A 25,281-nucleotide genomic window follows, 5' to 3' on the forward strand; every position below is an offset into this window, starting at 1 on the left:
GCAGCTCAGCAGTTTAACCCACCGCGCCACCATAGTCCCATAAAAATTCATGTTAGAGATGTGTTAAAACTACTTGCCACTTGAACCCCATAAGCATCCTGACAAGATAGGAATGCTCATGTGTCAAGGACGGCAAGACCAAAGATGTCATCCAAGAAAAAGAACCTGATTGTATCTCTAAACCCTTCAAATTTCGACTATAGTTAGCAACCCGTCATGAAGGGCTGTTAAAGACATATAACTCTGCCTGGAAAATGGGACAAATTCATCAAAATGGAGGGAAGATGGCTCATCGTTTGAATAGATATAGCATTCAATGGCCAAGCTATTAATCCCTAGAACAGCTACACAAGATGGCACTTTGCAGAAACAATTGCAGCAGTTAAAAGAAAGAAAACACACATAACCCATTGCCATCAATGCTATAACAGTCTGACAGGCCATGGACATATAATTTTTATATATCTGTTAACTAAAATGTAGCACATATTGCCTCTGACTCACATTATCCATACAGAAAAGGAATGTAAATAGTATCCTGTTTCATACTGAATCAAAGAATTATGGGGTTAGAAGAGACTTCAAGAGTCATTGAGTCTAATTCCTTGCCATACAGGCATACACAATCAGAGCACTCCCAATAGATGGCCATCCAGCCATTGTTTAAAAACCTCCAGAGGAGGAGATTCCACCACACTTTGACGCAGCACACTCCACTATTCCTAATGTTTAGGTACAATCTCCTTTCCCGTTGTTCAAATCCAGTGCTCCATGTCCAAGGGCCTGTCTACATTGGCCCCATACCCTGAGTTTGAGCAGAAGTTGCTCCTGGGCATTGCGAAAATATCCAGGGATTTCTAGTCCCAAGCGCAGAGCAAAACTAGCAAGCCTGATTTTACCCTTTATTAGGAAAAGGAGATGAATGTGCCAGAGCTTTCCTGAAGCTCCAGAACTGTTGAATGTGGACTGGCTCTGACTTTTGGCTCAATTCTACTGGCCCTGTTGTAAAGTACACACTGTGTTTTACTGTTTTAATTGGGTATGATAATGGTTTTTAAGTATGTTTTACGATTGTTGGTTTTTACTACATTTTGTATTATATGTGGCATTTAATTTTGCCATTGTGTAAGACTGCTCTGGGTCCCCCTGGGGGAGAAGAGTGGTATATAAAATAAATAAATAAAAATAAATAATAAAACTCTTTGGGAAGGAGAGTGAACAGCCAGGCCAGTTCTGATCTGGCAGTGGAATATGATGCCTAGGAGTCTGGTGGAGTCTCCTTCTATGGAGGTTTTAAGCAGAAGCTGGATTGCCATCTGTCAGAAGTGCTTTGATTGTATTTTCTGGATGTCCTTTGAGGTCTCTTCCAGCTCTATGATGGAACTGACTTTGCTGTTCACATGGACCAACTTATTTAGTATAAAGACAGAATCTTAACTCGCATCAAAAAAGAAACTATTCCTTTCTCTGAGTTGACTGACAAAAGGCAAGAGCTTAGTCCATCCCAGAAGAACCTAAAACCTTTATTCTTTCCACCATGTTGCCACTTCTGACCTTTTTAAATGCCTGGTTGGGGAAATGATGATGGTGGACAAAGGCAACTGGCTCCCTGAGATGGCATTGATGCTTTCTTGTCTTTGCGAATGACCCTCGATGAATCCATGGGTCATATCAAAATACCCTTGCGTATTCTGAGTATACAGTAGAGTCTCACTTATCCATGCTAAACGGGCCGGCAGAACCTTGGATAAGCGAATATCTTGGACAATAAGGAGAGATTAAGGAAAAGCCTATTAAACATCAAATTAGGTTATGATTTTACAAATTAAGCACCAAAACATCATGTTATACAACAAATTTGACAGAAAAAGTAGTTCAATACGCAGTAATGTTATGTTGTAATGACTGTATTTACGAATTTAGCACCAAAATATCACGATATATTGAAAACGTTGACTACAAAAATGCATTGGATAATCCAGAACCATGGATAAGCGAGTCTTGGATAAGTGAGACTCTACTGTACATGAGTCTGACTTATACACAAGTATATATAGCTAGCTTTGTTCACTGTGAAAACAGCTGCATATGAATTGACCACTTGATTATAGCACACACCCTTATATCTGAAGAACCTGTAGGAATTCTGGCATTTCAAAACACAGCCAATCATTAAGTGTTATAGATTCACTAATCTGACATGACTTGCAATTAACACAGAGAGACCTACCTCAGGCTAAGAGTCAGTTGTTGCTCTTTTGATTTCACCAAGTCGCCTACTTTAAATGTAGCACATCCCAGGAAACTTCGCTAGAAACCAAAGAGATGAGAGGATAGATGAGATGGGATCGGGGAAGTGGAGAACATTTTCATTACATATCTCAAATTTGAATGGTTTTTCTTTTTCATGATCAGAGCAGCAAATCTTCACCAGATAGCAAGACAGAAGGAAATATATATTGGAAATTACTCTTAATGTATTTTTCTGCAGTATGCTCACATAGATCAGTGACATTATTATCAATAATTTGTTAGATTGAGTCAGCAACTTCTTTTTCATTCACAACCATCAGAATGACAACTTGACAAAAACAGTGTGCAGAAAACATATAGCTGTAATTTGCTTCTTTTTCTTCTTCTTCTTTAATATCAGCTTTATTCTTCCTATTTGGCTTCTACATTGCTAGTAATGCTAAACATGCAGGATTTTATTACTGTTGTTCTTGCTGCAATAATTTCTCAGTCTTGAAGGCAGCACCATCCTTACTTGCCAAGGATAGGTATATTTGTCTTCCACAGCTATTTTTATGTATCACTTAGAACATGGTATTAATAACAATGCTACATTTTACAATTTCATCACATTGTTTGGGGAAATTTGTTTCCTTGTTTCTTTAAAGCAAAAAGCTAATTTAATTCCAGTGCAGATGCAGGCAAATGTATTCATCCAACTGTGTCAATAACATTGGCCGATGCTTTCCCCTGCATTTGTACCTACGGCAGCATTATTTTGAAGATTTTTCAGTGTGATAAATTTAAGACACTTTTTCCCCTCCCTCCTGAACTTTTTTCATTATTGTTTCAAGACAATATTTCAGTTTTAAAAGAACATTTTAACACCAAGGATTCTTTTATTTCCTTGGCTGCAAGACTCTTGGGAAAGCAATGAGCTTTTCCACCTCCCTCTGGACTTCATCAGAAAGAAAGATAGATGTCTCAATTTTACTGAATGTATAGTAGTCTTACCACACATTCTGTTTACCTGCACCCTCTTGTGTTGCCTATCAACTGTCTTGATGGATTCTTTTCAGAGGGATTATACACCTCCCAACCCCTTACAGAGCCCTACTGAACTCACTTTTTTGGGCCATGCCTCAGAGATTCCATAATACAAAACCAATCTTTTCCATTGTACAAACTCTCTCAAAGGACTATATATTTTCTCAAGCTAGGCTGTATTCTAGAATGTATGGCACCCATAAGGGATGAATAATTAGGAGGAGAATAGCACACTATGTAAATAAGGTTAGAGGATGCATAGGAAGAAGTTCATGGAACAGAAGTCTCTGTCATGGCCCCTGAAATAATCTCAAGTGGCTAGGGCAAAGCTAAACAATATGGCTATACTTCAAGACTCATTACTTTCTGAACATGATCTAAGCAGACATCATGAAAGAATTCCATTATATTTAGATCATTTTGCCATCATACTAACCTACCATAAGTTCATCATACTGGTAGGATTTGTACAAAGGTGGAAAAATGCTCATTTTCTCTCTCACTGCAAATAAATGGTTATGCATTCAGTTTTATGAGAACTAGCACAGCCTATGTGGGGTTGTCTATGAAGACTGTTTGGAAGCTTCGACTGATCCAACAAACAGCAGCCAGGATGCGGCATACAGGGAGTACACAATTCCCCTGTTGCGTCAGCTCCACTGGCTGTCAGTCTGCTTCCGAGCACAATTTAAAGTGCCGGCTTTAGCCTATAAAGCCTTAACTGGTTCTGGCCCAGCTTACCCGTCTAAACGTATTTCCCCCTATGAACCACTTCAGAGATTTAAGAGCATCTGGGGAGGCCCTGCTCTCAGTCCCGCCTGCTTCACAAGTGCGACTGGCAGGGATGAGAGACAGGGCCTTCTCAGTGGTGGCCCTTCGACTGTGGAACTCCCTTCCCAGTGACATTAGATCAGCCCCCTCCCTACTTAGCCTTCAGAAGGAAAGTAAAAACTTTGCACTGGGATAAGGCATTCAGAGAATAAATTAGTGCAATAATGAATTTGGCACATGTGCAATGACTACGGAATGGCATATGATTTCTGGATGGCATGATTTTAATATTGAATGTAATGTTTTTAAATGATATTATGTATTAATATTAATTCAATCTATTTTAAGCTTAATTTCGTATGTGTTAAGGCACTGAATAATTGCCACATGTAAGCCGCTTGAGTCCCCTTCAGGGTACAGAAAGGTGGGGTATAAATAGGGTAAATAAAATAAACAGTGGTTTGAGTATTGGACTAGTATTTTGAGGTCCAGGATATGGATCCCTTCTCAGCCATGACAACCAACTGAGTGACTTCGGGCATCTCAGAGGAAAATAATTGCAAACCCCATCTGAACAAATCTGCGACAACGTCTTAAGATGAGCATAACTTGGAATTTTTTTATCGTGTCAGAAGCAAATTGAGGCAAGTCATTTCTGGTGTGAGAGGATCAGCCGTCTGCAAAGGCTTCGCCCAGGGGATGCCCAGATGTTTTATCATCCTGCTGGGAGGATTCTTTCATGTCCCCTCATTGGAAGCTAGGGCTGACAGATGGGAGCTCACCCCAGCTTGTGGATTCGAACCGCTGACCTGAAGCAGTTCAGCCAGCACAAGGGTTTAACCCATTGTGCCACTGCGGCCCTTGGAAATTATTTGAAAGCATATAATAACGAATTCAGTTTATGGGTAGGTACATAGGAGGAGAAGGAGAACACAGAGAGAGAAGAGATTGAGGGAGAGAACATTAAAGCCATTCTGAACCTATTCTGTTTTAGAAATTCCTATATGTATTTATTCATTAGCTTAACAGACTTACCCCAATATCTGTTCTTGGTGATTCTTTTTGGTCCACCAAGGTGCTGGCCCGGCCCTAGAAAAAAAAAGTGTACTTTTTTATAAGACAGTATTAGGATATGCATACTATTGTGTCCAACAATGATTCTGAACGTATCAATATCGATTTTAAAATAGTAGTATTAATGGATGACAACACTGTCAAGCAGCAGTCAGCACGGCCAATGGCCTGAGATTATTCAAACTGCAGTCCAAAATATCTGCAAAGCCCCAGGTGGGAAATAGGGATGTGCACATTCATCCATTTCTCTCTTTCCAAATCTTAGACAAATTCAACCTAATGGAATAAATTATAGCCTAAATGAACTGATATAAAATTCTGAGTCATCCCTGTTTGAGGAAGGCTTTACTTGATATTTCCTAAGATTATATACATCTAACCAGTCAAGGCTTGATAAACTGTGGTACACCTTTACAAAGTATACATCAATAAAATATATATAGAAGTTATTTAATATCTAGTAAAAAGACATAGGATGACAATCAACAAGACAGCACATCACTGAAAGCCTATTGCAGTCAATTTCTAAAAGCCTATGGGAATAAAAATGTTCTCACTTGCTAGTGGAACCAATTCATACAGACTGGAGCTGAAATTGGAGTACCCAAACCTTTATATAGAGATATGCTTCATTGGTTCCTAAGATCAATCAACAATGTGAAGTTTCTTGATTGGTTATATCACATACAAGTGTTAATGTCTAGGTTTTTGTCCTTGTTTGGTCAATAAATCAGTTGAACAACAATTCCAGATCTTAGAGAAGTTTCTATTTTACTGCAAATGTCAGAATTTTTTATTCAGCATGAGAAATGGCCATGCTTGTTGCATGATTCTAGAGGTCATGAAGGTTGGACTTCTATTTCCAAGTTTTGGAAAATTTAGCTAGAACTCCATCATCCAACATCTTGATTCTGCAAAGGAATATATAAGCAATAGTTGATTTGGGTATGGGGACGACACTCATTGCATAAACCTGATAAAATTCTTGAGAATAATTGGAATACATAACCCTTAGTACCTTCCAGTTATATAGTTCTATGATTTCATTTTCACTCATTACTACGTTGGATTGTTGTGAATTTTCCGGGCTGTATGACCATGTTCCAGTAGCATTCTCTACTGGAACATGGTCATACACCCCAAAAAACTCACAACAACCCAGTGATTCTGGCCATGAAAGCCTTTGACAACAATGTTACATTACTTGTAATGACCTCCATATAGCAATTTGGTAAAAAAAAAACAACAACTCCTTTTTATATATTAAAGTAGAGAACATTTGTTCATTTATATCCTGCCAGTACATAATATAATATGCAATTCCAAATTTAAATACATTATTTAAAGCCAACTATAAAACTAATCTGAAATAGTACAGTACACAACATTAAAACAATATGCTCCCAGCATTAGGTGACAATTCAAATGCCTAGTTGAAAATTTATTTTTAATCATTGCAAATACTCAACAAGATGGAGGATGGCCACACTTCTTATGCAGGAAATTCTATGGTGACTACCAATAAAGCCTTAGCTCAAGTCATCACATCATGGACTACAAGCAGGGATTTAGGGAGTTACCATTTTGTAAACTTTCAGATAGTAACTCAATTCCTATTCACCATTTTACAGAAATTAAGAAATCATCCACTACAGCAGGGGAAAAGAATAAAAACTGGATATAAAGGCACAAAGATTTGCACAAAGCCAAACATATGAACAAACAGAAACACTGACTTACTGAGATAGATAAAGAAGAGTGAAACAAATTATCAAGACAGTAAAAACTACAAAAGTTGGGGTGGCTTCACTCAGAGGCTAAGAAAGTAGGAGTATAGTTCACCCTTCCAATTCTGTGCTTTCTCTTTTTAATCCTGAATTCTCAACAGAAACAGCTTGATATCTTGGCTCATCTGAAAAATCAGCACAGTAGGGCTCTGATGGAAAAGGATGATGTAAAAAGGAAATCCTCAGTTGAGGCCATCTGCAATATCAATGCAGACACTTGATAATGTATGCTACCAAAATTTTACAGAGAAAACATTTATGCAAGAAAAACAAGCACATAATGCCCAAAGATCAGATATGTCATTTCAAATCAACTGCTGGTGTTGACCTTGGAAGTTCTTAATGCTTTTGATATTCAGCAACATTTAATGATGTATATTTCTGTGTTCTAATTATATCATATATAGAAAATACCTGTGCAGAAACTCCTAAGATCAGTGGTTCTCAACCTGTGAGTCCCCAAGTGTTTTGGCCTAGAACTCCCAGCAGTTTACCAGCTGTTAGGTTTTCTGGGAGTTGAAGAGAAAATATCTGCGGACTCATAAGTTAAGAATCACTGTCTTAGATCATTATCTCATGAGAAACTCTATTGAAGTAATCTATACCAATTAGCATGATCACTTACATATATTGCAAACTTTGGAGATGGCAAAAAAGTCCCCACATTTGTATTCCCAAATGATGGGAATTTCAGTTGTGGCAAGCATGGTCAAAGATTGGGGATTCTGGGAGCTGTGGTCCAACAACAGCCAGGAACCCAGGACCAGCAACCACATTATAGGTAAAAACTAAGACAAACTTAACCGAATGTAAGTTTTACTGTATTATACATGCATTTACATTTTTATGTAACTTATTTCTTCAGTTTTTTTCACCAGTTGATTGAGAGTTTTGGTTGCTCCAATCTCACTTAACTGAGACTCTACTCCCAGAAAACCTACTGTACATTTATTCCCTCTCCCATTTTCTAAGTAAACCGTAAAGAAATTTAGAATGCAGGATAAATAAGACTTTTAAAATACTGTTGGCCTCTGTATCCATGGATTCTATATCAATGGATTCAATCAAATGCCATCTTACTATGCCATTGAAAATAACAGAACTTGAACATCCATGAATTTTGATATTCACAGGGGGTCCTGGAACCAAACCCCAGAAAGTACAAAGGACCCCACTGTATGTTACATTATATGGTATATCGTATAGTATACAGTGTTCCCTCACTTATTGTGGGGGTTACATTTCCACCCACAATAAGTGAAAATCCGCCAAGTAGGGACGCTATATTTATTTTAATATTTACATATTGTAGTAGTAGTTAGGTAGCCTTTCTCTCCTTTAAAAGCCTTCTTCCTGCACTTCTACTTGGCGGCTTCCTCTCCGGCGACTGCCAGTTTCCATGTGCCTCCCTCTCGTCAGCATTTAGAGTGGCCCAGCTGGACACCGACGAGAGGGAGGGCGCATGCGAAAAAAGGGAAACTGGCATCTTCTGTGCATGTGCCACCGCTCAGATAAAACTGTGAAGCAGCGAGGGAGCGAAAAGCGAACCACAAGGTAGGGAGGGAACACTGTATCTTGTTTAATTTGATAAAATATTCACTGGCTTTTTCAAGTAGTGCATAAGGAAATATAACTACCCTGTTTCCCTGAAAATAAGACATTCCATGAAAATAAGACCTCGTGGAGGTTTTGCTGAATTGCTAAATATAAGGCCTCCCCTGAAAGTAAGACCTAGCAAAGTTTTTGTTTGGAAGCATGCCCGCCAAACAGAACACCAGAGCATGCAGGATCGTTAAATGTATGTACCATAGGCTGTTGTCCCCCTCGATGGATTGTCACCTTGCCGTGGTGAGGGGGCTTGCGTGTTCCGATGAACCTGTGGGCAGAACCATTGGAGAACCACAGGAGTGGCCGCAGGGGAGGTTCCAGACCAAGCACAATCCGAAGACCCAAAGACCTAAACGGCGGAGCAGGCGGAGGATAACATGGTACATGTTACAACGGCTGTGGAGGCGGAAGAAGGCTGCAACAGACCGAGAAGCCACTCTCGTTGTGTTAACCACACCACTGCTGGAACCTCACTCTGTGAAGACTGTGTGTTGACCGGCTGTGCACCAATCTCCACACATTAAAAAAAAATCACGCACAGGCGTCTTCCAACAAAAATAAAAACAAACCTACAAAAGCCCAATGGCGATCAGCGAGTGGCGACGGGGGCAGGACTGTGAAATCTGGAAGCCCCTAGTCACAGACTGGCACATGGGCGGTGGATATGGATTCAGTCGTTCTACCTCAAGGACCAAGGCAGTTGAGTAGTCCGGCAGCTGTATCCATGACTGAGCAGCCCTTTTTAGGATCTGCTCTGCTCACCCCACACAGGAAAAGGGCTAGAAAAGGTGCCCTAAACATAGTCTGCCTCTCCTACCCACTCTGCGGCCAAAAAAGAAAAATGAACTTTGGAACATGGAACGTACGGACACTGTTGGATAACACTGACAGTAAACGCCCCGAACGCAGGACTGCTATCATTGCAAGGGAGCTAGGACGCTTTAAGATCGACATAGCAGCCCTTCAGGAGACCCGGAGAGCAGGAGAGGGACAGCTGAAGGAAGAAAAGGGAGGCTACACCTTCTTCTGGAAAAGACTGCCTGAAGAAGAGCGAAGAATACACGGAGTTGGCTTTGCTATCAGAAACGACCTGGTGAAGCACCTGACTGAAGCACCCACTGGCATCAATGAACGACTTTCAACCCTCCGAATTAACCTTGCCAAAAACCAACAGGCAACCATCATATGCGCCTATGCACCAACTCTAGATGCTGACGAAGACATCAAGGAAAATTTTTACTGTCAGCTGGACACCATCCTATCGGAGATACCTAAGGAGGACAAAATCATCCTCCTGGGGGACTTTAATGCCAGAGTCAGAAGGGACTCCGACCTGTGGCCAGGGATCATAGGAAAAGACGGGGTCGGAAACAGCAACTCAAATGGCATCTTACTTCTGACCAAATGCGGAGAGCATAACCTTGTCATCACCAACACGTTCTTCCGCCAGAAAAACAAGCTCAAGACATCATGAAAGCACCCTCGGTCAAAGCATTGGCACCTCTTGGACTATGTTATTACACATGCCAGAGACCACCGCGATGTGCTTCTCACAAGATCCATGACAGGTGCTGATGACTGCTGGACAGACCACAGGTTAATCCGATCCACGATGGCTATCAATATCGTCCCCAAACGCAGACTCCAAGGAAGAAAAACAAGGCGCAAAATGAACACCCAAGCCCTTCAGGAGCCCTCCAAACGAGCCCTTCTCCAAACAACACTCAAGGATCATCTACCCACAGAACACCCCGAAAATGTTGAGGAACATTGGAACAAACTGAAGACCTCCATCATCACAGCCTGCGAAGAAACCATTGGATACAAAACTAAGAAACATCAAGACTGGTTTGATGATAACGACAAAGAGATCCAACAGCTAATTGATAACAAAAGGAAAGCCTTCCAAACATGGCAGAGAGACACCAACTGTGCTGCCAAGAAAAAGATCTATGCCAGTGCAAAAGCTGAGGTCCAAAGAAGGACCAGAGAACTCAAGAACATCTGGTGGACAAAGAAGGCTGAAGAAATCCAACACCTTGCAGATACCCATGACACTCAGGGATTTTTCAAAGCCACAAAGATCATTTATGGACCAAGAAACCATGGCATACAGCCCCTACGCTCATTAGATGGAACCAAAATTCTGAAGGACAAAACATCAATTGCACTACGTTGGAAAGAGCACTACCAGAACCTGCTGAATCGCAGCTCCAATGTGGCCGAAGAGACCCTCTCACAAATCCCGCAACAACAAACCAGGGATGAGCTTGCAGCACTGCCTAGTTTGGAAGAAGTCAGCAATGCCATCAGCCAACAAAAAAAACAACAAAGCCAGAGGACCTGATGGGATTCCTGCTGAAATCTTCAAAGAGGGTGGACCTGAGCTGATACAACAACTCCACCAGCTCATTGAAAAGGTGTGGATGACCGAGAAAATCCCAGCAGACTTCAAGGATGCCACCATCATCACCTTTTCAAAGGGGACAGAATACACTGCGGGAACTATCGTGGTATCTCCCTTCTAACCTCCGCCAGGAAAATCCTTGCAAGAATCCTTGCAAACCGCCTTCTCCCTCTCTCAGAAGATACCCTCCCAGAATCCCAGAATGGCTTCCGCCCCTCCAGAGGAACAGTGGACATGATCTTCACTGCACGACAGCTCCAATATAAATGCAGGGAACAAAACCAACCTCTGTACATGGCATTCATTGACCTTGCAAAGGCATTTGATACAGTGAATCACAGCGCTCTCTGGACCATCCTCCAAAAAATCGGGTGCCCTGACAAATTTGTGTACATCCTGCGGCTCCTCCATGATGACATAATGGCAACAGTCTTGGACAGCAACGGCTCCTAAAGTGACCCATTTAAGGTGGAATCAGGTGTCAAGCAGGGATGTGTTATTGCCCCCACCTTATTTTCCATCTTCATCGCTATGATACTTCACCTTGTTGATGGGAAGCTTCCCAACGGAGTGGAAATCATCTATCGGACAGATGGCAAGCTATTTAACCTCAGCAGACTGAAAGCCAAAACCAAGGTCACCACAACATCTGTTATAGAACTCCAATATGCTGAGGACAACGTAGTCTGTGCGCATTCAGAAGAAGACCTACAAGCCACTCTAAACACCTTCGCAGAAGCATACGAGAAGCTCGGCCTCTCACTGAACATCGAGAAAACCAAAGTGCTCTTCCAACAGGCACCAGCTAATCCCTCTGCAAAGCCAGGAATACAGATTAACGGTGTAACATTAGAAAACGTTGACCATTTCCGCTACCTTGGCAGCCACCTCTCCACAAAAGTCAACATCGACACTGAAATACAACACCGCCTGAGCTCTGCGAGTGCAGCATTTTTCCGTATGAAGCAGAGAGTGTTTGATGACCGGGACATCCGTAGAGATACCTAGGTGCTTGTTTATAAAGCCATTGTCCTCCCAACCCTGCTCTACGCCTGCGAAACGTGGACTGTCTACAGACGTCACACCAAACTCCTGGAGCGTTTCCATCAGCGTTGCCTCAGGAAAATCCTGCAAATCTCTTGGGAAGACAGGCGGACAAATGTCAGCGTGTGGAAGAAGCAAAGACTACCATCATTGAAGCAATGCTCCTACGCCATCAACTCCGCTGGACTGGCCACGTTGTCCGAATGCCCAATCACCGTCTCCCAAAGCAGTTACTCTACTCCGAACTCAAGAATGGGAAACGGATGTTGGTGGGCAGGAAAAGAGATTTAAAGATGGGCTTAAAGCCAACCTTAAAAACTGTGGCATAGACACTGAGAACTGGGAAGCCCTGGCCCTTGAGCGCTCTAATTGGAGGTCAGCTGTGACCAGCAGTGCTGTGGAGTTTGAAGAGGCACGAATGGAGGGCTTAAGGGAGCAACGTGCCAAGAGGAAGGAGCGTCAAGCTAACCCCGACGGGGACCGCCTTCCACCTGGAAACTGATGTCCTCACTGCAGGAGACTATGCGGGTCAAGAATAGGTCTCTTCAGCCACCTAAGAACCCACCCCCAAGACACCAAGGATGGAAGACAATCGTCCTCGAGCTACGAGGGATCGCCTAAGTAAGCAAGTAAGTAAGTAAGGCTGTTGTCCATGGAAATAATGGTAGTAACAAGAAATTCTTGATAGGATTCACAGTTTGTCTGGTTATGTTGGTTTGTGATGACAACTACTGTACAGTATATAATAAATGTTAATTTTTTTGTTCAACAATACATGTGAATTCTTCTTCATGGAGAAATCAGACATCCGCTGAAAATAAGACCTAGCGCAACTTTGGGAGCAAAAATTAATATAAGACACTGTCTTATTTTCGGGGAAACACGGTGGCAAGAAAACCCAAGCAAGTAAGGCATTGTTTATATGGCATGCTTGAATTTAAAAAGTCAGTTGGATTATCACTGCAGATTAGATTTAAAGCCATAGTTTAAAAAAGATAAAATCAACATATCGAAATTGACTGTGCTGAATTTGTATTGCTGTGTCTGACATGTTTTAGATAACCCCACATGACCTGTCATTCATCTTAAATATTTACAGTTCTAGGAGAGTAGTCTATTTTTAATACTAGCATAAATTAATGTGTTGCTTGTTCTGGTATGATTATTCTTGCCTTATCCTCACCAGGCAATCATCTACTGCAAGCGTTTTTGGATTAAGTCCACTAGCTCCCAATTTAAAGCAGTGAAAACTGACTCCTTTCAAGATACAGTTTCTATTTACTCGACACACTTCCCCACAAACATGCACATAAAACGGTAATGATAAAAGCAACTTTCTTAAAAGTGATTTTTGAATCAAAAAGCAGACTGTGGATTTACACCTAACTGAAAAGTGCCAATTGCAACCGATCTGACTCCCCAGAGTGTCCTCTGCTGGAGCAGAGAATTATATTGCTTTCAACTAGCATATTTTTGAGAAGAATAGTAAAAAGCTGCCGTGTGAATGCTGAAATTTATGCCACAGCCTTGCCAGTATCAATTTGGATCACACATCCCCCAATATTTATGTGCTCTTTAGCAGAGAAAGGCATCCACTGATAGTCAGATCAATGTCTGCAGAACTTCACTGCTGCTTATAGTTTAACATCTGAAAACTTATAAACAATGGTTAACTACAATGGGTGCCTTCCACTCACTGAAGGGATGTCTCACATCTCCAACTAGAATATCGTAGCATAAAAGAGGAGATGGATCAAAAGGATGTTATTATATATTTATATATGCAGTGCATTAATGTATCATCCCAGTTCTAGATCAATTTATGGGTCCTAAAACAAGACAAAATAAATCGATTTGTTACAATTAATATGAGTTACAGTATAATCTATCACCATTATCAATTCAGCCATTGGCAGAAAGAACAGGGAATCATACATAAATATTAAAGGACCTTCAAAAACTATTAAAGGATTTAGCAAATAAAAAGGCTTTCATATGAAAGAGGATGTGCTCAAGCTTAGTGTCAGGTAAAAATCTTTTTAGCTATATTACAAATAATTTTGACATTATCAACATGAAGGTTGTTTCCTTATTAGTTCTACATTTCAATTTGGAGAAATCTAAAGGGCCTCTGGAAAAGAGCTTTTGATAGATTCAGAGTACAGCATGTTGTCCCCAACATATCTAGGTCTTACGTCTTAAAAGGTAAAAACAAGCACTTCACATTGTGCTCAGAAATTGACTAGTAATCAGTAGAGTTGCTTTAAGAATAGCACAGTATATTCCAGATGACTGATCCCAGTTAGTAATCCAGCAATTGTAGTTTGTACTAAAGGAAATTTCCAGGATGTCTTCCCTCACACAGATGAAATGTTGAAACATTAAGTGTGACCAGATGCTCCCTGCTTTTTTTTTGAAGGAGCATGTTGATGCTTTAGCCATTGCAAATGGTAAGAGATGATTTCTGCAATCTATTTGACCTCAATCACAGCAGCACTCTCAAATAATGAACCCAGTTCTTTAGCCAGATAAAATGTAGGGGATGGCCATGGTAGCCTGTGGTAGCAAAAATCACAAGTGGCTCTTGTGGTTTATTACTGCATCAAGATTTCAAGGACTTTTCTCTGCAAAATCTTACCCCATAATAATTCTCATTCTTTAAGGATACAATTAATGGTATCAGAAGAAGCTTAATCTCTTCATAGAGAACGAAGCATTTCAATGAGCTTTATTTCGAGGGCTCTTCAAAATACTTAGGAGCATTCACATTTTTTTTGCATTTCACAAATCAACTAGGGCTCTAAGCTGCATGTACTGAAAATTCATCTTCTTCGAGGGATGGACCATCTGATGAACTTGCAGGCACGCTATCTGACAAGAAATATGTCAATCAGAAATCCTTTACATCCAGATTATTACTCTCCTTTCCAGAATAGAAGACCACTTCTAGAGTGTAAGTTACACTGTGCATCGCAGTCAATTAAATACTGGAATAACCTTATTTGTCACACTGCCCCAGGAAGCCCTGAGTTCCCTGACAAAATAGCTTTGGATGAGTGTTGAATATATCCCATTCTATCACGAAAGCCCAATAGTAGGAAAAAAACTGAATTTTGGAACTTGGCCAGGCAGAAACTCAGAGGGAAACCTTCAGGGAGATAAAACTTTTATGCTCTTGCATAGCCATGGAGATTATGATGGCCGAAGACTCATCCTAGTGCTACAGTTAGATTCATAGGGATATATGTTCTGTATGTTTCAGAAATGTGTACTAGGTTCATGATTAAATTGTATCCCCCCCCCCCCCCCCGGATTTAATCATGCATTAAATCACATCATCCAGTGCAGATTCATAAGGCAGCTCTGTGACAATGCAGGAAATGTAAAGGGAACATCTCTCTAAGGTCTATTTGACCCTTGTGAAAGAAGTCATACAACCTCCAGTACAGATGGAAACAAAGTTTCTGTAGATTCTGCTTTGAGCACAAACTTTTGTTTGCAAATATTTGTGGAACACAACAGAGAATAATTTCCTCTTCACGACTCCTTATAGCTAAACAAATGCTTTTCCTTCAAAGGATCACAATCTAAGGTGATGTGGTGATTAAGGACTTGACGATTGGTACTCAACATGCAGTACTACGGAATGATGTTTCATTGAGATTAATAATATTTATTTTGGTGTAAAGCATTTGTGAATAATATGTATGCATGAAATACAATTATGTGATTTCTGTCTGAGGATGAGTCATATACTTATGGAATATACTCATGCATCAATTGAAAACAAATTGATAAAAAAATCACCCCCCAGAACCTGGTTGACTTATAATCAACTCATCGCTGTAATCGGGACACAGCAGAAAGGCAGTGACAAGAGGCAGAGGCAAGAAGTTCCCATCACACTGCTCCTCCCATCCCCAAATTGGAGAAAGAAAGGTAGACTTTACTCCTTCCTCACCTTTTCAGCATAAACATAAGCTTCTCTGTAGAGAGAGTATGGTGGCAATTTTTGATGGCAGCTCTCCTATTAAATATGGCCCATTGCTGTCAAGGACAGAACGCCACAAGATTCAAAGTAACAGAGTTTATTAGATTACAGAACTCAAAAATGCCCGTAAAACACAAGGGCCAGGCAGTTTTTGCCTTTAGGAGCAAAAAGGGGCAAAAGTAAATGTTCAAAAGATAAACCGGATTAAACCGGAGTTTAATCCGGGTAAAAACAAACTGCTTACTTCAGCCTGGGTATAAACGAAACGAAAGCCAAGGAACAAAAGATACAAAGAATGCAACTAATTGGCAGCAGATTCCTCTCTGCTGCCAACACTGTGCTTAGAGTAACTTGCGTCGCTCCCCCACACACACAGCAGACAGGATCTCCAACACGAGTAATTCAGCCAAGGATTGTAGCAGTTGAGTAGACCAGTTCCGTTCCGTAGATCAAAGCCAGAAGCAGACGTTTGTAGTTTTTCCAAGTCCAAGAAGGGGGGGGAAGACAAGCCGTGGTCAGTTCAGTCCGAGTTCTCAAAGCAGGAGATGGCGTCCGTCAAGAAGACGACGGAAGGTCAAGCTAATAAGAGTAAGCACAGGTTTGCACAAACAAATGCCCACACAATCCCTCCCGCCGTCTGACCCTGGATTCCAATCAACTTACGTCACAGCACAGGAAAGCACACAAGTCTTCAGGGAAGCGTCCCACACACACACGGATCCCAAGCGTTTGCCCAGATTACCTTGCCCAACGCAATTTGCAATTGCTCTCAAGCCCCATTTTATGCCAGTTACAAATCTTCATCACTGTCAGCTGTCCTCCTTAACCCGGGCGTTTCCTCATCACTTTCCTCGTCAGAGCTGGAACACCTCTGACTACGCCCAACAGCATCTCCAGCTGTGGATCCCGTCCCATCCCTCCAGCTAAACCATGGGTCTAATCCTGAAGGTCCCCATTCATCTTCTGTCCCATCATGGCCAGTGGCACCCACTTCCTCCCTTACCCGAGTCCAATCCATCTCATCCTCCTCTGAGCTAACCAGCCCCTCCTCCATTCTCTCCGTAAACCCTTCGAAAGACTCCTCGTCAGATGGTGCTGCAAATATGTCTCGCAGTCTTTTTCTCTCTCGCTCCTCGAGAGTATCTGACTCTCGAGGAGTCTTACGCCCACGTCTGTCAGTAACAGAGCCATGAGGCTCAATCATAACAATTGCAGTCTCTCTGCAGAGCGACTTATGAAAACATGCCCCATGGCTCCCCCATGTTGACAAAGAAGGAAAAGGAGCTGTGTATCTTTCTATGTTTTAGGCAAGGGAGGGGTAATGGGGTGGGAGTTTCTCTCCTCTGCCTTCTGCCACTGGCTTTGCACTGGGTACTTAATAGAAGCAGGTTTTTTCATTATTCTTTTTCCCATGCTGTATTCTCATTCTTTGACCTCATTTATATTTCCTTCCTTACACGTACAGTAGAGTCTCACTTATCCAACATAAACGGGCCGGCAGAACGCTGGATAAGCGAAAATGTTGGATAATAAGGAGGAATTAAGGAAAGGCCTATTAAATGTCAAATTATGTTATGATTTTACAAATTAAGGACCAAAACATCATGTTTTACAACAAGTCTGCCACTTGTTTGGAAGTGTGGCTGCACTTGTGTTGCTGTTGGGCATGTTGGTCTGCTGCACATTGCTGCCTAGAGAAACAACTGTGGATCCGGGCGGGAGGCAAACTGCGTTGGATAATACAGAATGTTGGATAAGTGAAAGTTGGATAAGCAAGACTCTACTGTATTTGTATAGATGCAGACATATTAAGATAAGCAATGCAATCCCCAGCCTCACTGTTAACCACAAATAAACAGATCCTCTCCTTTGCTTTAGCTCTTCCTAAGTATGTTTCCTCTATGCACTTTTAAAAGAAGAGTGAAAGATTTAATCATTACATGCCATACAGTGTTCCCTGTGACTCATACACAGGACAAAGCAAAATCCCTAATTTTGTCCCCAAACATGTCCTTGGCCTATACGTAAAGGCAACTTATACATGGCTATATACCAGGCACAGCTAAACTTGCTGGTGGCATGGAGGCAACCTGCCTATATGGAGTTTGATCTTGGCCAAAATCTGATTCAGAAGGCAATAGGCAACCCAGGTTAAAAAAGCCATACCCTTTTTCAATGGTTTGTCAAATAGCAAAATAAACCCAGTAATACTTCTAGAACATGGCCATGCAGCCCGGAAAACACCCAACAACCCTGTGATTCCGGCCATGAAAGCCTTCAACAACACAAACTGAGTAATTCCCACATTTACGGTCATTCTCATTAGGGTTTGTATCCTGCATGGCCTTACTTATAGCACAGATGAATACATTTTTCCAAGATTTTGCTTTGGATTTTGGAAGAACAACCACCAGTCAATAAGGCGTTTACCACTGCCTGTGGTCATGCAAATGTGAATGTCTGCAGTTGGACTTTTGCTAGTTCACTGGGACCGCACATGCTACCAATTGAATATTAATGATCACTAACATGTTCAACAGACCAATTAATATACAATCTGTTCGATTTCCTATCAGAACAGAATCCACTTTAACTGCTAAGGCTCACTGGGATTATTATTTTATTATTATTTTGTGACGGAATAACAAGAGTTGTGGTTTATTGAGGCACCAGTGTTCTTTGATAGAGAAGGCTAAAGAATGCATAAAACTATATCTCCTGTGATTCCATAGCACTGAGCCATGACAGTTAAAATAGTGTCAAATTGCATTAATTCTATGGTGTAGGTCCACCCGCAGGCCCCAACAGGCAGAAGTCGACATGACTTACAATTAAAGGAGTTTTTTGGTTTTAGTTTCGTTCTTTCCTTTTCTTTTGGAAAAGTAGCTTTGAGGGACAACAGCTGGGAAGAGAAGAATGGCAAAAGGAGCCACTGGTGATATCTAATCTCCCTGTGGATAGGAAAGCAATGGAGAGTGGGGAGTATTTTGAACAAAGAAATGACAGAAAGGGCAAAGTTTCTCCTGGCAGCTGTTTATGGCTGCTTTTCATTTATACACTCATTCAGAAAAAGAGGCATGCAACTGCATAACATATCTCATCTGGCCTTCAACTCCCTGACAAAATCTATGCTTGAAAGAAAAATGACTCTGAAGTCATAAGCCTGGCAGCTTTCCATTCTGTCCGATAAAAATTGATATTCAAAAAGAGACAGAGTTATTCACATTTCTAATCTTGCAATCTACAGCATTACATGTGTTAAGTATGTCAATAGCAAAACAATCATTTGTATTTTATCTAAATCAGCACTGCTTCAGTCAACTGTTGCTAAGGACCACCACCTGTCAATTCACCTTGAATACTCTACTCTTTAAAAGATAAAGTCATAGCGTATAATGGATTCCATTTGAAAAATAATTCTTATTGATATTTGCTCAGCATGTCTTTGCAAAGAATTGCCTCCACATGAAACACCAGACTACTTACTTATTATACATTGCAACAGGAAATGAAACTTTTTCATGTGCTATTCCCTGGTAAAGAAAAAAAAACAGCAGATACCTTTTAAGCTCTACCAATGTGATATACTTTTTTAAAAATGCAGTAATTTAAAATAGCAGTTCCCAAACTATGTTCCATGGAACCCCAGGGTTCCGCAAAAGCATTGTGGGGGTTCTGTGAAAAATCTTTATAATATTTTTAAATCTTTTCTGTGCTGGAGTATGAAGAACTTATTGAACTTCAATTGATCTCTGCTTTAAAAACAAGAATTTTATCTGTACCACTAAATGACTATCAGGTGGGACTGACAGACATTTAGCTGTCAGTAGCAAGAAAGACTATCTGACAAATACTCCTCTTCATATCAACCTATCAAAGTGAATCAGACTTTTCACCAAAAGCAAATTTAGGAGTAAACAGGATGCCAATCTGGATTTACATATTCAGCTGTCAGTTATAAAGCCCAATTTCAGAACTTTGTATATACAAAAATGAAAAATTTTATTCATCGCTTCACATGTCGCTTGACATCCATCGAAGACTAGGAATAAAAGCAATCAGCAAGATATTGTAGGAAGCAAGACTAAGGTGGTACAGCCATATCATGAGAAGAGAACCAACATCAATAGCACAAACAGCACTACATTTGGGGATTGCAGGACGGCAACCACATGAATGGCCAAAGAAAAGATGGATAGACACCATCAACGAAGATATGTATGCTGCCAACCTGAGGGTTTTGTTTTGGATGCCCAAAACAAAACTCTGTGGAAACCACTGTCACAATGCTAACCCCTCCATTGGGAAAATAGCTTAGAAAGAAGACTTTGGGTGTGAATCCAATAGTTCCCTGTAACAAAATGAACATTTGTGGTTCTATCTAATATTTTCTTGTACTAAAATAAAGATCTGTAGTTCTATTTAAAATGTTTTCTCTTTTTCAAACGTACTACATTATACAAAACACTCAGGCAATAGGAACAGATGAAAAAAGGAAGAACTTGTGGTTTCACAACGCTTAAGGACAGAGTTAGGGTTCTGGCAGGGGAGTCTTCTGAACTGTTCCATGGCTAAAAAAGTTTTGGAAACAGTGATTTAAAGTACATGCAACACAGAGAAATAGCAAAGTGCTTGAATGCAAAAGTTAAGTGCAAAGTTATGTCAACATGTAAAATTAATGGAAAAGCCTTTTATGTCTCCTTTTCTCTAGACACATGTCAATATAATTGGGTAATAGTTTCCTTATTAAAATTGGACAAAAAACTTAAGATATTTGTACTTATGATTACATAGAGCCATAGGAATATTTTGGCTTTTGAACAAATCTTTTGACATAAGAATGAACTTCCTTTGATTTTGATTTGCATGAAGGATGAACAATACAGAGGAAACTTATGCAGCAAGTAAATAAAGTGGGCTCTTCAGCAATCTGAAACTGAGGCTGGATCTACACTGCCCTATATCCCAGGATCTGATCCCAGATATCTGCTTTGAATTGGTTTATAAGAGGGCCCTTCTACACTGCTATTAAGTAAAGGTAAAGGTTTTCCCCTGACATTAAGTCTAGTTGTGTCAGACTCTGAGGGTTGGTGCTCATCTCCATTTCTAAGCTGAAGAGCCGGAGTTGTCCGTAGACGCCTCCAAGGTTATGTGGCCAGCATGATTGCATGAGGCGCCATTACTTTCCCACTGGCCATATAATCCAGAATATCAAGACAGACAATCCACATTATCTGCTTTGAACTGGATTATCTGAATCTCATTGCCAGATAATCCAGTTCAAAGCAGATAATCTAGATTTTATAGTTTTATATTATCCAGAATACCAAAGCAGATAATCCACATTATCTGCTTTGAACTGGATTATATGAGTCTACAATGCCATACAATCCCGTTCAAAGCAGATAATCTGGATTTTATATGGCAGTGGTAGAAGGGGTTTGAGGGACCTTTCACACAGCCTTATAACTCAGAACATCAAGGCATAAAGTCTACAATATGTACTTTGAACTGATTACACACTGATATATAATCCAGTTCAAAGTAGGTAATGTGGGATTTTATACAGCTGTGTGGAAGTGGGCTGAGTCTACACTGCCAGATTATCTGGGCTAAGCAGATAATCTGGTATTAGATCCTGGTATACAGGGCAGTGTAAACCCAGCCTGAGTGTGCAGCTGGGTAGATGGATGAGATTAAGCAGTGACACTTGACATTAGAACTGCATGCATTAATCATATCTGGATTCTCATATGTGAAATACTGGAGGGCATGGTTTAGCAAGACAGAGAAATGAAGTAGCAATTAAAATAGTATAACAGTATTCAATGAAATCTTGGGCGTATTAATTTTGTATGACTAGTTGTTAGAAACACTATTTTTAAACATTACTTTTGAAGTATTCAGCAAAAATATATTGTATCAAACATTGTTTCCATTTCTAGATTTTCATTGTTTTCCATTAGGTTTGATGACAGAAAATATTCTCTAAAATTAAAGACATCCCATCCCAATTTCACCTTCTTTTTCATTTTCATCCTTTTATCTGACATTTCATACTTTTATCATTAGATGCAACATTTTGCATTTAAACATTTTGAAATAATGAACCCTGCTTTTGAGATTCAAATTTTGTGCTACTAATGATGAAGCAACCCTATCTGCTCTTAGACCTAAGTCAACAACCTCTGGTTTGTATATACAGTAGAGCCCCAGTTAACCAAGCTCTGGTTAACTGAGGCTATGGGTTATCTGAGGCACTGCCGGGGGTGTCCCACCCTCTCCCCCTCCTTCTCTCGAGTTCGAGAGAGGGAGGAGGAAGACCTGGGCCCAGGCAAGCCCCTTGCCATCACTGCTGCCTAGACAACAGCTATGGTGGGGCACTTCCCAAGGGGCATGGTCTTGCCCAGGGACATCCCTTGGTGAGACCTGGGCCCAGACAAGCCCCTTGCCATCACTGCTGCCTAGACTGCAGCAATGGCGAGGGGCTTCCCAAGAGGCAAGGTCTCACCCAGGGACGTCCCTCGGCGAGACCTCGCCCTATCCGAGCCCTTCAGTTATCCGAGATGGGGCCCGCCCCTTTATCTTGGATAACTGGGGCTCTACTGTATCTTGAAAACCAAAAGAGATGATTAAAAATTTTGCATCCTGGATTGGACTACAAATATAAATTACTTTGCTAATCTATATATAATGGAAACTGTGGTTTGCCCAAGCCCAGAAGCAAGGGACAGAAAATGGAATGAACAATATAAAGAAGACAGTATGCAAACACAAGATAAGAATGATAAATAACACATTTGTCTCCAGAACTTAAGAACTCCCTCACTTTTCTAATCACTGTAATAAACTAGCATCAACAAACAGACAAACAGGTTCTATGATCCTGTGATTTTACAGGATTTCCTGAATTGCACATCTGGATTTCTTGGCAGCTATACAAAGTTGAAAAGTTTTCCCTTATTTATGAAAGCAAACTTCATCTGAAATGTTTGTGCATTAAAATAAGGCACATTAATCTGAAGGGAAAGTGAAAACAAAAGTATCTAACACATACAGACTGCAGATCTGCCTCTTGGGAAAATATCAAGGGAAGTGGAACAAAATACAAATAAAAATGTAAACATGGTTCTATGACAGAGCCAGTATGTAGCAGCAATGATCAAATTAATCACTACCACAGTTTTAATATTGCTCATGTTCTGTTTTGCTGCTGCATAGCAACTAAAGAAAACAGCCATATACTGTAAAATTAAAATGTCTAATTTACAAAGTAAACAGGAAGGAGGGGATTTTTTAAAGGCTCCAGTTTGATGATTTTAAGAATAGTGCTGCCTGTGGGCATTCCTTTAGGCTCATTTTGTTTGTTGCCAGCAGAAGATAAACCACTTCTCTCTTACCACTTTGCCAAACAAATCAAGAAAACCTGTCTAATATAAAACATAGAATTTAGCCTGAAACAGCAACACAGGGCATGTTAAAACCAGGGAAATGTAGCAGACGGTCCTGCACAGATCGTTTCTGGAAAAAAAGATGACACAAACCACATTTGTGCATTACTTTAAGTCAGCAGTCATGGTTCACTGAGCTACAGTGTGAATGACTGTAGTTTTGTGCAGACAGCCTGCCCTGTTACTCATATTTGGCTTCTCTTTTTTATTAGAGTGGATAAACAAACCAGACATGGATAGCTTATCATGATGTCCAAATCCTGAACTGTACTCAAACTTACCAAACCAATAATAAAACATGGTTTAAAGATGGGTTATGAATCCTAGTGTGTTTAGACACAATCAGTCCTAATAGTGCCGACTCCTAGTTAACTAAACTCAAGCAACCAGAACTTTCAAGCAGCTGGCAAGAAATCAATGAAAATATGCATAATGCAATGCTTTTGTTCTAATACATTAAATTAAGTGTGACTTGGGTCTTAATTTGTTTTTAATGACAATATTTCAATATTAGTATCAAGTTAATACAGAGTTTATGGTATGGTATAGTATGAGATATACGGTAGAGTCTCACTTATCCAACATAAACGGGCTGGCAGAACGTTGGATAAGTGAATATCTTGGATAATAAGAAGGGATTAAAGAAAAGCCTATTAAACATCAAATTAGGTTATGATTTTACAAATTAAGCACCAAAACATCATGTTATACAAAAAAATTGACAGAAAAAGTAGTTCAATACGCAGTAATGCTATGTAGTAATTACTGTATTTATGAATTTAGCACCAAAATATCATGATGTTTTGAAAACATTGACTACAAAAATGCATTGGATAACCCAGAATGTTGGATAAGTGAGACTCTACTGTAGTATTAGTTAGGCCTATAGATAATAATAACTCCCAAGCAATCAGAAATGACATTTATCCAACACCTAGCAAAGGATAAATAGCAAAGGAAGTGTAACAAAATGCAAATACAAATGTAAGCATGATTCTATGGCAGAGACGGTATGTAGTAGCAATGATCAATGGCGCCAATTAACTGTGCTAGGACTCAACATCATATTCAGCTTTCCTTGCCTGATTTGCTCATTTAATCATTGCAAGCAGAACAAACATATGGACTGTGTGAGCTTACCCAATCTAGTGTACACTGTATCTTCAACCAATGTATGACATTGATCACTGTACTGTGTATGAACTAAGGATGCAATTATTTATTCTTTTCCTTCAACTGAGGAAATGAGTCATTTTGGGAATTTTCTTCCTACTGTAATGCAAACCTTGGAATACAGTTTTTTTAAACCTATTTGCAATTTGGGACTTATTCCGTGCACAGCTGTTTCGCATAGAAAATAGTATTTCCTGTGAAGAAAATCCTGTGTATGCAAAACAAACATGTATGAGTTTTGCAGAGTAGGTCCCACTCTGTGAAAATTCTGGTCAGTCCAGGTTATTGTTTCAACACTCAAAAAATGTTTTTCAATAATACTGCAAGTATTTAAAATCTCTTTTAACTATTTTAATAATACTCACTTTTACCAAAAATATCATGCACATTCAATAGAGTAAAACTCATTCTACTACTCAACAGAATTTTAAATTAAATATTGATTTGGCTGAATTTTTTTACATAAATAAATGCAAATTTCAGAATAGAGACTGAACCAATGCATCTTATATCAAATCAGAAGAGAGAAAATATGGAGCAACCATTTGCCAAAGTCTCTAACAAAAAATATTGTGCTTCAACACAATACAAAAGTGAAAATAAATTGTTAGGAAACATTGTCACTTAACATCATTTAGAAACTCTTCATGTATCTGATTAAGTGACAGCTACCTAGAACCATCTGCTGTTATTTAC

At 40.1% G+C, this 25,281-nt stretch overlaps 1 protein-coding gene across 5 annotated transcripts in view; it reads right to left on the reverse strand.

Annotated features, from left to right (window-relative positions):
• Nucleotides 1-25,281, reverse strand: part of inpp4b (inositol polyphosphate-4-phosphatase type II B) — a 313,356-nt gene that overhangs the window by 116,893 nt on the left and 171,182 nt on the right. For all 5 annotated transcript variants that reach the window (XM_008111861.3, XM_062980903.1, XM_008111862.3 and 2 more), the window contains 2 exons: nt 5,086-5,139; nt 2,231-2,310 (listed from right to left, as the gene is read on the reverse strand). In XM_008111861.3, coding sequence (XP_008110068.1) covers nt 2,231-2,310; nt 5,086-5,139 — 134 coding nt within the window. The remainder of the gene's footprint in view (nt 1-2,230; nt 2,311-5,085; nt 5,140-25,281) is intronic.

This window comes from Anolis carolinensis, chromosome 5 (genome assembly GCF_035594765.1).
Source record: "Anolis carolinensis isolate JA03-04 chromosome 5, rAnoCar3.1.pri, whole genome shotgun sequence".
NCBI classification, from domain to species: Eukaryota; Metazoa; Chordata; class Lepidosauria; order Squamata; family Dactyloidae; genus Anolis; species Anolis carolinensis.